At 53.8% G+C, this 13,486-nt stretch overlaps 1 protein-coding gene across 1 annotated transcript; it reads left to right on the top strand.

Moving 5' to 3' along the window:
* The first annotated feature begins 10,521 nt into the window (after positions 1-10,521).
* GUCA2A (guanylate cyclase activator 2A) lies at positions 10,522-12,719 on the top strand. The gene is made up of 3 exons (XM_001172840.6): positions 10,522-10,664; positions 11,718-11,925; positions 12,358-12,719. The coding sequence occupies exons 1-3, from the start codon at positions 10,590-10,592 to the stop codon at positions 12,420-12,422; spliced, it is 348 nt and encodes a 115-aa protein (XP_001172840.1). The 5' UTR covers positions 10,522-10,589; the 3' UTR covers positions 12,423-12,719.
* The last annotated feature ends 767 nt before the right edge of the window (positions 12,720-13,486 follow it).

The raw sequence follows: 13,486 nt of genomic DNA on the forward strand, positions 1-13,486 counted from the left end.
GTGCAGGGCTGCTGGTCAAGAGCTGAGCGTAGCAATTCTGTGAGAAATGCTGTCCCCACTTCACTGATGTGGAAACAGGCCCGGAGAGGCTAAGCAACGGGCAGACCAGCCATGTGGCTGGAAGTGAGATTAACCTGGAGTCCCTCCCACTCTAGAAGGGGGACCTTTTCATCAATCCCATGATCTACCCAAAGCCTCAGGCTGCTGCTAACGTAACCCACACAATGCTACCAGAAACATCTTTGGCAGTTTTACAGATAGGGAAACAAGGCCCAGAAACGTTAACCTGCCCAAATTCTCACAGCTAATAGAGGAGCTGGAATAATTCAGTCCAGACCTAACTCCAGAGTTCATTTCCTTTTACCTCACTGCTGTCTAAAAAGAGGAATTTTCCCAAAGCCAAGGATAGTGACTATCCTCCGTGTGTGTGTCCATGTGTCCGTGTGTGTTCCTTGGAGGGAAAGCTGTGCTTCACTCCCATCACAGGTAAGCATTTGTCATTCGCGGTGCCTCTGAAGGACTGTAGTAAGGGCACCACTAAATGTAGTCACCTTGTGCTGATTCAGATGCAGCTGAAGTATACTTCTGCTGATCAAATGAAAAGGCGATTAAGATGCATGTGTAATTCTCAAGGTTTTAAGATACTACAGTGTGCAAAGGGCTGCTGTTTATAGATGTGACCCTTATCAGTTGGGTAAAGGAGTCCTGGAAAAACCATGTAAGCATCAGTTAACATTCACTGAAGGCTTGATAGCTTCTTGGCCTTTTGGCTAAGATCAAATGCATTGAAGGTTTGACTACATTAAATGCCCTAGAATTACAGCACTATCCTAAAAGCTTCAAGCTGGAAGGGGCCTTAGAAATCAACTAACACAACCCCCACATTTTGTTGTTGGAGAACATTGAGACCCAGAGAGGGAAGGGTCTGCTCACGTTTCACACAGTTAGTTAGGGAAAATTTGGGGGAAGGGAATGAAAGTCATTTGCCTGGCAGCGATTTAAAATTCCTACACATACTGTCTTATTTGATTGCACAATAGTCTGATGATGTAGTACTGTTACTGCCCTCATTTTACAGAAGAAGAAACAGCTTTGGAGAGGTGAGACACAATGGAGTTGTATCATGAATGCGTTCAATCAAAGCATGTAAATTCAGTTGTATATACTTGGCCAAAGAGAGAAGGAATGGACATTTTAAATAATGTAATGGTGGAGTATCCACCTGTGATGGACATGTGCCCCTGAGTGTGAGATGGAAGATTCAAATCTGAGTCTATAACTGGTATTTGCTTCCATGTACCTTCTGCGTGAGCATCTCATTACTGAGTCAATTCCGGTGGATAAAGAGACATGTGTTTGGTGCAGCATTGTCTTGGGTTCAAGCCAGCAGCTTCCTCCTATGCTCAAAGACAGACTTCAACCAAGAACTAGAAAAACTGGCCGGGTTGGGCTTATTGAGACATGTTTATCCACAAAAGTGCTGCCTTCCCAAAGGATTTTCAAGAGTGATTTTTGAGCTTACCTCCTTGGACTCTTCCCTTAATATATGTGACTAGTCAACATGTACAAAGCAGAGACTTGGTAGCTGACTGCGTCAGAACCAGAATTCAACCCTAGGTCAGGGCTTCAACCCCCAGCTCTCCTGCAGTACCCCCTCAGCAATGCTGACCTCAGAAGTACAGAATTGGACAGCTACTCTTTATTAAAAGTTCCTGTTACTTAATATTACTTATCCTAAGCACATGATGTGGATTATCATACTTACTCTTTGAAGTAACTGTGTGTGGTAGATACTGTTATTATCAACTTCATCTTGCAGAGCCACAGAAATGAAGTCCCTTGCCCAAGGTCATCCAGCTTGTAAGTGGCACAGGTAATAGTAATAGCAACAGTAAAGCTGGGGTTTTGAACCTAGGCCATTCAGCTCCAATGTCTGCGCCATTCACCACCACATTGTGCTGTTTCAGGCCCTGTTCCTGGAGCGACCAGGCGGAGAATGAGGGCCTTAGAACAAAGCCAAAGCTACTTTGCAATTAGGCTGTAATGAGTGCCTGTGGCCACTAGAGGGCGGGGCTGCCGGCTGTGCACCTTTCCTCTTTTGGAGGGTTTCCTTTACCCTTACTTAGGGCTGTGCTCCCTTTCTCTGCAGCCCCCAGATTTTGGTGCTCCTAAAGAAAGGTAGGGATTCCACTAGCCAGCCTTTAGAATCTGTGCCCCTCCTCTCCTGTGTCAGAGCTTGCTGGAGGAAGCCAAGGAGCCTGTCTAGTTCTCGGCCACATAATGCTGGGGCCCACTCTAGAGCTGCCTCTGAAGCCTGCTGCCCCGTCCCAGCCTCCTGGTGCCTATGGCTCCCCTGCTCCAGGACTCAGGTGGGAGAAGGTGCCCAGTGTCAGCCCCACACTCTGAGGCTCCTCAGGCTCTGCTCCTTCCTCTTCTGGGGCCAGCTAATGCTGGGGGCTGGCATGGTTTCTGCAAGCATACAGAGGGCTGTGGTCCAGCCAGCCATGCGCCTTGCCCACTGGGCAGCTACCCTTGCCACCCCCACCAGCCCTGCCTCTGAGCCGGAGCAGGCCTTGTCTCCACTTGTACACCAACTCCTGCGGCTGTCACAAACAACGATGGTTATTGCCACATTTGCCAGGTCCCTGCCTGGCACTGGACAGCGATTATCTGAGTGAGCATGCCTAGATGCCTTGTGAGGTTGGTGTCATTATCTTTTATGGCTGGACATTGCCAACTCAGAGAGGTGAAGTGATTTGCCCAAGGTCAAAGCCAGCGAGCGAGGCTGGCAAGAGGACAGGAACCCACATCTGCCCCAGGCGTGCCTGCTCTTCTCGAGGGCGTGCTGTCTCTTCCATAGCACTTCCCAGCTGCCCTGACCACCCTCTGGTCACCCTACCCCAGAGGCAGGCCTGAGCTGGCCTCATGGTAGACGGATGGCACCACTCTCACCCCGCATCCCCCAAAGGTCAGAGAGGCAACTTCCTGTCCCAGACAATGGCAATAAAGATGTCCAAGGACACTTCCCAACCTTCCCATGCCTGAGTGACGTTCATAGGCAGAGGCCTTCCTGGAACAGCCCTCTGTTTCCGTGTGACTGTGTGTGTGTGTGTGTGTGTGACCATATGTGAGCAAGGCCTTGTGTGCGTGTGCTCGTGTGCTTGTGTGAGCGTGTGAGTCTGTGGCTGAGCATGTGATACGTTGTAGCCTGCGTGATAGTGACTGGGACTTTGTGTATCTGTGTGTGCCCATAAAGGAGACGGGAGACAGGAAGATTGCTCCTCAAATTTGATGACTTGATAGCCACTCCCTCCTCCCACTAGGATAGGGGAATTTGCAGGAGGAGGGAGACGCTTGCCTGGGTTGTAGCTGGGTTCACAGGCACTGTCAGGGTTAGACCTGTGGGTCTGATACACATTTTCTTATCACATCCCTGCCTTGTCCTTGTGGCTTTGAGGACTCCTCCCTCCGTTATCCCTTTGAGCTAGATCCCTGATCTATACCGGCTCCTGCCCCCAGGCATCCCCCCCCTGCTGCCCTAAAGCTTTTACACCAGAAGTTGCTCCAAGAAGAGCAGCTTAGCCTGCATGTTCCCTGCAGGTCCCATAGGCTAGCAAAATACTTGAGGCAATGGAAAGAATTCAGAGTTTGGAGTCAGAAGAAGCTAGAATTCTGTTTGGGTAAGACATTGCCCTCTCTGAGCCTCAGTTTGCTCATCTGTAAAATGGGGATGCAATACTTCACCTCAACGTGTTATTGAGACCATCAGTGAGGAGTCAGATGGCAAAAGCTGCCCTGGCACATATTAGGTTCCCAGGGGCGGTCTTCCCTTCTCTATCTCCCTCCCTCTCCTCTCCATCTGTTGCCAAGTTGCCAAGACCAGTTGCTTTTCCTGCCATTCTATGCTTCCAATCCACCCCCTGCCCTTCTGGGGCACTGCCAGGGGTGGAACACAGACCTTCTCTCCTGGACCCATGCAGCAGCCATCGCTAGACAGTCCACTTTTAACGCCAAGTGCCAGGGCGCTCCTTCTGAATCATGACTCTTACCAAGGCCTCCCCTACTCTGAAAACTCCTATAGCTCCCTGCTGTCACCAGGTGAAGGGCAAAACTCCCCAGCCCGGTGTGTGAAGCCGCCTTCTCTGGGCTGCTGGCCCATGAGTCCTTGAGACACCCTCTGCTTCCACCTCAGCCGCCCCCTCTTTGCCATTTATGCTTCCTGCTGCCAGGCCTTTGCCTCACAGTTCTCCCCTCGATGGGTCCAAATCTTCCCATTGATCAAGACCTGTTGCAAATGCCACCTTGTCGGGTAAAGCATTCTCTGATCTGGTGCCAGGAGGACCGGTAGCCTCAGCTTGTTCCTCCCTCATCCCAGGGAGTCTGTACCCATGCCGTACCCTCCCTGTAGCCTGTGGGCTCTGCGAGCGTCTTCTATGGGGGCAGGTGGAGGGAGCTCCAGCTGTGCTCTCCTTCCCTGTCAGCCTTTGGGTGTGGGAGGTTGTCTTGGTGGCCAATGCCCAAAGCAGGCTGGGGGATGCGGGAGAAGGCTGCAGCTGCTGTCCCGCTGAGGGGGAGCAGATGGTGAACGGAGCTTCTTCACCACCTCTTCCTGGTCAGGCCACAGGGCCCTGAGATGACATCGCTGAGCAAACAGCCAGGCACGCCCCCTGCCCACTCCCCAGCTGCCCCCTGGAGCATCAAGGGAAAGAGCCGGGCCACCCAGGGCCTGGGGGTGGGGGAGAGATCCCTCCACCCTAGCCTGGACTTGGGCTTCAGCCAAAAGGCTTCCAATTCCAACTCAGCCATCCACTTTCTGTGTGACATTGAGCACTCTTTCTGAGAGCCTCAGTTTCATCCTCTAAGATGGACATCATTGACCTACCTCACAGGGTCTGACTCAGTGGCGACTCCTTTCTTTTTCCTTTTCCCTAGAAGGGGGCAAAAATGGGTGTTTGGGACCAGGAAGACAGTGCAGAGGAATGGGATGGACTCAGTAGAACTTTAGGCTTTTCTTTGGCAGTTGAAAGAAATGGATTCTGTTCTGGGATTTCTAGCTACGTGACCACAGTTGCCACCCAGTCCACCTGGCAATGAATCTGAAGTATCGTGCTTTCCTCTAGGCTGAGGTAGTCGCATGCTTGTGTCCACACTTATGCTCTCTGTTGGTCGGGTACCCTTGTGCAGTGCACAACCAATACAACTGTACACAGCATCCCTGTATGCACCTTTGGGAAAATTATACTTTCTTAACCTCTCTGAGCTTCAGTTTACCCATGTATAAAATAGGGTTATGCAGTTATTTCTTAGGTGTTTCCAGTGCTGTCAGGAGGTTCACATATATTGTAATGTCTGCCTCAGGCAGTTCTGGATTCTTATAGGAACCAGAGATTGTTACACCCTCCAAGACACATTTACAAGCAGGTTGGAGAGGCTGTGTATTGTGGACCACACCCCTTTCAAGGTTACACAGATCTGTATTGGAGTCTTCAGGTTCCCACCTGGGCTCTGTTCCAGGCCTTCCTGCTGAGGTCCGATTAGGCCTCTGGGCCTGTGGGAATGGGGGGACTGAGGCTTAATGGTCCCAATTTTAATGCGCACACAGGAGCCATGATAAGATCACCTAGACACAAGAATCAAACATCAGCATCCTCACAGAGACTGGAGGGCTGCCCCAACAGCAGGGCAGAACCTCTGCAGCTTCTGGAAGTGGGTGAGGGGTGGCGGGGCTTTAGGGAGCAAGACTGGTTTCCACACTTGTAAAGCACTTGGCCAGAGCCTGGCACAGGGTGAGTCTTGATAAATATTAGCTGCTGTCATTAATGTGATGATCATTGCAAACATTACAACCTGCCTCATTCTTTAAAGACTCAGTGGTACCTACTAAGTGCCAGGCCTTGTATGAGTACAGGGCCTCAGTTGAGTAGGACACAGTCTCTGCTTTCAAGCAGCTCCCAGGGCAGTAGGCTAGACAGACAATTTGCTAAGTTTTGTGATGGCAAACGTGTAGGAGGCTGGTGGAGCTCAGAGGAGTAGAAATGGTCTTAACTCGGGCTTGCCAGGGCTGGGGTCAGTTAGGAGAGTCTTCCAGAAAAACGGAAATTTGCAATCTCGCTGTTATTGTCTCCATTTTTTAGAGCAGAAACTGAGGCTCAGAAAGGTCATGGAGCATTTTTCCTCGCTCTGTCGCCCAGGCTGGAGTGTGGTGGTGCGATCTCGGCTCACTGCAACCTCTGCCTCATGGGTTCAAGCAATTCTCCTGCCTCAGCCTCCCGAGTAGCTGGAACTACATGCATGTGCCACCATACCCGGCTGATTTTTGTATTTTTAGTAGAGACGGGGTTTCACTATGTTGGCCAGGCTGGTCTTGAACTCCTGACCTCGTGATCCACCCGCCTCTGCCTCCCAAAGTGCTGGGATTACAGGCATGAGCCACCGCACGCCTGGCCGGTGACACTGGATTCTAATACAGGGCTGCCTGGCTCCGAAGCCTGAGCCCTTGAAGCCACAGCACCCCAGGTTTAAGTCCCTCCTTCTGTGTCCACTCCAGGGAGTCCTTTGGGATCCTGGTTGAATGGAGAGCTCAGCAGGGGCCTGATCACAAAAACCCTGAATGCCAGGCAAGGGAGGCTGGCTTTCTTCCAAAGGGTTTGGGCAGCCACTGATGGGTTTTCAGAGGGGGAGGCAGGCAGGACAGGTGGCATGGCCTGGAAGGCTATTAGGAGCAAGAGTTTGCCAGAAAAGGCAGTCTTGGAGTGTGGGAAACCCAAACAGCCTCAGACCCTCCTTCTGCCCATATGGAAGAATGAGGGATGTGGGGGTGCTGGGGACCAGGGCCTGAGGACTCAGGGTGTAGGCTGGGGTGGGAGGCAGGAAGCTTGGAGTTCAGGGAAGAGCCCAAGATCCAACTTCCAGCAGCTTCAGAGCAGGCTGCAGAGGTCCTGAGCACCCTGGAGGTTCAGAGGGGAGGGGGCCTGAACTCACAGCTGGGGCCAGACTAGGCAGAGGGGCTTGGTGAACAAGGGAAGGGGAGTTGGTTCTCATTTCCCAGGGTAGAGGTCAGAGGTGGAGTTGGGTAGGGGAGGACCCTAAGGGCCATGGCCTAGGAGTCACTTCCTCTTTCCCACAGTGTGGAGTGATGTCACTCCTGAACCCACTCCATTCCATCCCTGCCTTATAGCAGGCAAGCCTTGGCCAGGGGGGCTGTGGGAGAAAGAGGCTCAGGGATGAAAGCCCCTGCCCTTTACCCCCATTCCTGCCACAGCTTGGGAGGGGAAAGACCAAAATGAGTCAGAAAAAACAGGTCCTCAGCCTGGTGGCCCCACCTAAGCCCCATCCTTAACTGAAAGTCAAATCCCAACCCAGCTGTAGCGTCACACTTAAGCCAGACCCACCCCCATCATAAACCTAACCCAGTCACACCTCCAATCTCTGCTGCAAACTCAACTCCAATCCCAGTCCTGCCAATGAGCCCTAACCTAGCCCAAACCAGCCTCCACGTCAGTTACAAGCACCACATCAGCTCAATCTGGACTGCGCCCTCGGCTCCACACCTAACTCTAATTTACCCCTGCCCAACCTCAGCTCCATCTCAACCTGACCCTAATCCAAACCAACTTTAGTGTCGCCCGAATTGACCCCAATCCCAACCCCGCTCCGGTCTCTGCAAGCCCCGGCTCCAGTCTAGCATGGACCTCAGCCGCACTCCCGAACTTCTCCCGGTGTTCATCCCCACCCCAGCCTCCGAAACTCCTGCCCCTCACCTTTCCCCCAGCTCCATCCCCCGACATCCTGTTGCTCAGCATCCAAGTCCCAAGCCCCGACCCTCAGCCCCATTCCTTCCCCTAACCCCACTCACTCCCACGCCCACTCCCACCTGCCCTCAGCGAGGGGACCAGTGTGTGGCTGACCTTGGTGGGCACACACACATGTCCAGGCACGCACACACACCTCAGTGTATACACACAGGTCAGCACACACACACGTTAGTGCACACACACACGTCAGCACTCACACACACCTCAGTGTATACACACACGTCAGCACTCACACCTCAGTGTATACACACACTTCAGCACACACGCACCTCAGTGTATACACACACGTCAGCACACACACACCTCAGCACACACATGTACCTCAGTTTATACGCACACCTTGGCACACACACCTCAGCACACAGACACACCTCAGTGTATACACACACGTCAGCACACACACACCTCAGCACACATACCTCAGTGTATACACACGTCAGCACACACACACCTCAGCACACACACACCTCAGTGTATACACACGTCAGCACACACACCTCAGTGTATACACACGTCAGCGCACACACACGTCAGCGCACACACACCTCAGTGTACACACACACATCAGCACTCACACACCTCAGCACATACACGCACCTCAGTGTATACACACGTCAGCACACACACACCTCAGCACACACACGCTCCTCAGTGTATACACACATGTCAGCACTCACACACACCTCAGTGTATACACACACATCAGCACACACACAGCTCAGCACACACACACACCTCAGCACACATACGCACCTCAGTGTATACACACACGTCAGCACTCACACACATCAGCACACACACACCTCAGCGCACACATGCACCTCAGTGTATACACACACCTCGGCACACACACGCACAACACAGCAGATGCACTCAGCTCAGCATACACACACACACCTCAGTGCACATACACACACATATCTCAGTGCATATACACACATGAGCATACACACACACATACCTCAGTGCACATACACACACCCCAGCAGACACCCCAGCAGACACACATCCCAGCAAACACACACACCTCGGTGTACACACACGCGCCTGTGTATATACACACTGACACACACCTCGATGTATATATGCACACCTCTTTGCACAGACACAGATACCTTGGTGTACACGGACACACATATACCCCTCAGCATACACACACATACACCTCAGCATATATACACATACACTCCTCAGTGTACACACATGCCTCAGCACACACACACCTTCAGCACAAGCACACATACAAACACACCTTGGCTACACACACCCGTCAGGGTATATACAGACACCTTGGCATACACAGACATACACATCTCCGCAGACACACACCCCCCTTAACACACACACACACACACACACACACACACACACTCACCAGAAAGGGGTGGGAAATCCAGTGCAGCTGTGAGGACTGCCCTGGGAGCTGGGCCAGGAGCTACCTGCCCCTCCCTGAGGGCCTTGTCCCTGCAGTTCCCTCCTGGTCAGGCCCTGCTCTCTCCAATTCCCTCTTCAGTGTTGACTCTCCCCACCCAGGAATTCCTGCCCAACCTCCCGCCCTAGGGCTGTCCTGGCATCGGGCCAGGTTGGCTGAGTAGAAAGATGACAATCCCAGGGCTACCCTTTCTCCTGTGTCCTGGGGATTCCTGCTCACAACAGCACACAGTGAATGCACGCTGCGCTAAGGGCGCAGTCTGAATGGGGTCAGAGTCTATAGGGGCGCGGGCACACCCAAGCAATTCCCCAGTGAGATCCGCGGAAAGGGGACTGTATCTGCAGGGGCAAGGGGGGCGGGCGGATTGAGGAGGAGTTCATTCGAGGACACCCTGAGGCTGCAGGGCAGGCAGGACAGGATGGGGACCAGCACAGGATGGGGACAGCCTGTGACTCAGACAGGCAGGAGGTCACCAGAGGGGCCAGGGAGGACCAGGAGCTGCTGTGGCTGCTAAAAATAATATGGGAATGGACCTCTGCTGAGCACCTTCTGTGTGCCAGGCATTGAGCTAAATGTTTTTAAAACCTCACTTGATTCTCCAAACAGTAATGCCTACCACACACCTACCCCATGAGGTAGGTATTATTTTTGGTTCCCACAGGGGACACAAGGGACAACGAGACTCAGAGAGGGGAAAGCATTGGCCCAAGTTCACACGCCTCACAACTGGGCAGTAGGTGGAACGGAACCCAGGCTGTGCGGAGGGCTTCCTTGAGGTCGCGGCAATCAAACCCAGCCCCTGACTTGCCCTGCAGCCTCCCCCGTGGAATTTCTCACATTTCCCTGAATATTCCAGGTCCGTCTCACCTCCTGGCTGTCCCTTTGGCATGAAATGGCCTTCTGTCCTCAGTCCCTTCTCTGGGAAAACTTCCACCCATTCTCCAGAGCTCAGCCCCCAGTGCAGCTCCGTCACCTCATCCTAATCACCCCACCCTAATCGCCCTGCGTTTCACTGTCGGGCTGGGCCCTCCTCCTCAAGGGCAGGGTCTGCCGGCCCCACACACCAGCACAGGGCAGTCGTGAGTGAATGTGCCTTGTTGGTGAATGAATGCAGGACCCAGCCCGGCTGTGGGTCAAAGTAGGTGCTCAGGGAGGGGCCGGGGCCCCCCCTGCCTGGCTCTTATCTCCTAGGGCTGTCTCGAGCCTTATCTGATAAGGCCTGACAGGTGAGCAGATGAGACTGACAGAGGCTTCCAGGTTACTCAGTAACCTGCCCTCTTTAAAAGTCCCGCCGCTTCCCCCTGGCATCCAGAACAGCCACCCCTCTCTCGGGCACTGCTGCCATGAATGCCTTCCTGCTCTCCGCACTGTGCCTCCTTGGGGCCTGGGCCGCCTTGGCAGGAGGGGTCACCGTGCAGGTGAGTCCTGTGTCCCTACCCCGGCCCAGCTGGCTCCCTGCCCCTAGTGCCCAGGTCTGGTCCCCTGAGAGAGTACCTCCTCTTTGGGGCTGGATTGAGGGTGTGTGTCCGAGGCTTGGCCTTCTTCGAGGAGCTCCTGCTCAGTCCAGCCACACACAGACCTTTCCCTTCAACTTTGGAGGAGAAAGAAACCCAGTGGAGGGAAGAGGAATAACCATATGGGGAAGGCGGGGAGTTGGCCAATTTACTGAGTGTCCCATGTGCCGGCTCCTTCCCCAGCCCCTCACTGTGGCTCCACTATCAACCTGGAAGAAAGGGATCATTAGTCCCATTTTACAGAGGGGAAAACTGAGCCTCACAAAGGTTCTGTAACAGGCCATGGGCACATGGCTGTGGGAAGTGCAGGAGCTGGATTTAAATCCAGACCTTACTCCTCAGTTCCGTGCTCAGCCAAAGCACCCCTGTGGGTCCCAGGAACCACATGGACACCCCGGAGGTCCTGACAGATGGGTGTGCCTACCAGTGCCAATGCTGGCGACAGGCCAAGCTGGCATCTAGCGGGGGCCCTGATCTCTATCAAAGCCAGATTCCGGGAGGCCTTTTATTGCTTCTCAAACCAAAACCAGGCTGCAGGCTGGAGCTGGGGGCCCAGTAATCAGCCGCACCGCTCTCAGGCAGGGGAAAGACAGCCTGGGCTTGGCCACATGGAACTACGATGCCTGGGTGCTGGTCCTTTGCCTCTCCCTAAAAATCAGCACACTGGCTCCTACTCATTAGGCACCTATGGTGTTCCTGGAGCTTCACACCCATTTTCTCCATTCCCCATACAACATGCAGAACTTGCGGGTTCCAGAGTGTCCAGCATCACGGAGCCAAGCCAGGACGTGGGGCCTGAACTCTGCCCCTCACAGTGCCCCACAGTGGATCGCCTGGCTCCCATATGCCACGAACACTGCCTGTGAGCACCACTGGGCTGGACAGGGGCCAGCACGGGGGGCACAGCCAGGAAGCAGGCTGCAGCCTGGCCTCATGCTCTGGGCTTCTCTCTTCCAGGATGGAAATTTCTCCTTTTCTCTGGAGTCAGTGAAGAAGCTCAAAGACCTCCAGGAGCCCCAGGAGCCCAGGGTTGGGAAACTCAGGAAATTTGCACCCATCCCTGGTGAACCTGTGGTTCCCATCCTCTGTAGCAACCCGAAGTTTCCAGAAGAACTCAAGCCTCTCTGCAAGGAGCCCAATGCCCAGGAGATACTTCAGAGGCTGGGTGAGCAGCCTCCTTCCTCTCTGATTGGTGGGGCTCGGGAATACTCTGGTGGCACTTGAGGAAGAGATGTGCTCTGATTGGTGGGATTTGGAGGAAGGGCTCAGCTCTGACTGGTGGAACTAGGGAGCTTGGCTCTGATTGGTGGGTCTGTTCCATGCCCACTTCAATTCCAAGTTGTAACTGCTGAGGTTTGGGAACTAAGACCATTCATCTGGTCTTAGTTGCCTCTCTTTCTGGTGGAATCTCTGCTTTGATTGGTTGGTTTGAGTGGTCTGCGTGCCCTGGTTTGGGGCGAAAAGCCCAGTAGGTCAGAGTATGGGCCTGCTGAGATTCTCCTGGGGCTGGGTGGTGACGTACAAGCTCTGGGCCAAGGGCGGCAGGGGCCTCGCGAGGAAATGCTGGTTTTCACGAGGCTCCATCTCTGTTGTGCAGAGGAAATCGCTGAGGACCCGGGCACATGTGAGATCTGTGCCTACGCTGCCTGTACCGGATGCTAGGGGGGCTTGCCCACTGCCTGCCTCCCCTCCGCAGCAGGGAAGCTCTTTTCTCCTGCAGAAAGGGCCACCCATGATACTCCACTCCCAGCAGCTCAACCTACCCTGGTCCAGTCGGGAGGAGCAGCCCGGGGAGGAACTGGGTGACTGGAGGCCTCGCCCCAACACTATCCTTCCCTGCCACTCCAACCCCCAGCTAATAAACCAGATTCCAGAGTACTCTGGGTGTTGCCTTCCTTCCTTCCTTCATCCCCTAGTCTATCCTGCCCTGGAAGCTCGGGATGTAATGTACTAAGCGAAGGACCCCACTCTCCCTGCTAAGCTGCTCACTGTCCCTGGGGATGCCACAACACAGAGGCGTGGAGAGGATCTGGATCTCCAAACCACCAAGGCAGCGGGTGGTGGGGAGGGTTTGCTTTTCTTTCACATCTCCTGAGGTCACCAAGTTCACTGAGCCACATGTGAGCACGGGAGCCAGTCTGAGCTGGTTTGGACAACCAATACAGGCACTTGGCCCACTAGAAGACTGGCACCAAACTCTTGGGTATTCAAGGACTTGGCTCCCACCAGCCATGCTAGTGTGGCCTCCAGCCCTGACCGCATCCCAAACCACACCTCTTGCCATTTCCTCTGCTGCTGCTCACCTCTCCACTGCCCATCTTCCCACACTACTGTCCAGGCAAACTCCTACTCAGGGTCCAAGGCTTTCGTTCCACGGCCTCTCCTCAAGACAACTTGCTCAACCCCCCAGGAAGAGTCTCAGTGCTCCCATTGTGACCTTGACCTTGGTGCTTTCTGGGCACTGTGATCACCCACAACCCTTGCACAGCTCTGGCCACCCTGTTGTGTAATGGCTTCTGTGCCTGGGGAAGTCTCTCTGACCTCCAGACCCACATGGATAATTGCATGAGGATATAAAACAGGGCAGGGGCCCAGCCACAGCTTTTCCAAGTACTGTGTGATCTTTGGAAAGTCACCTTCCCTCTCTGTGCCTCCACCTCTTCCTCTATAAAACTGGGACACTAATATTTCCTGCCTCCCAGGCTGGGTGAAATAATGCATATAAA

Source organism: Pan troglodytes, chromosome 1, assembly GCF_028858775.2.
Source record: "Pan troglodytes isolate AG18354 chromosome 1, NHGRI_mPanTro3-v2.0_pri, whole genome shotgun sequence".
Lineage (NCBI taxonomy): Eukaryota > Metazoa > Chordata > Mammalia > Primates > Hominidae > Pan > Pan troglodytes.

Coding starts and splice junctions, on each gene's coding strand:
- GUCA2A (XM_001172840.6), top strand. CDS start 10,590: ATGAATGCCTTCCTGCTCTCCGCACTGTGCCTCCTTGGGGCCTGGGCC. Junction 10,665..11,717: donor CAGGAGGGGTCACCGTGCAG/GTGAGTCCTGTG, acceptor TCTCTCTTCCAG/GATGGAAATTTCTCCTTTTC. Junction 11,926..12,357: donor GGAGATACTTCAGAGGCTGG/GTGAGCAGCCTC, acceptor TCTGTTGTGCAG/AGGAAATCGCTGAGGACCCG.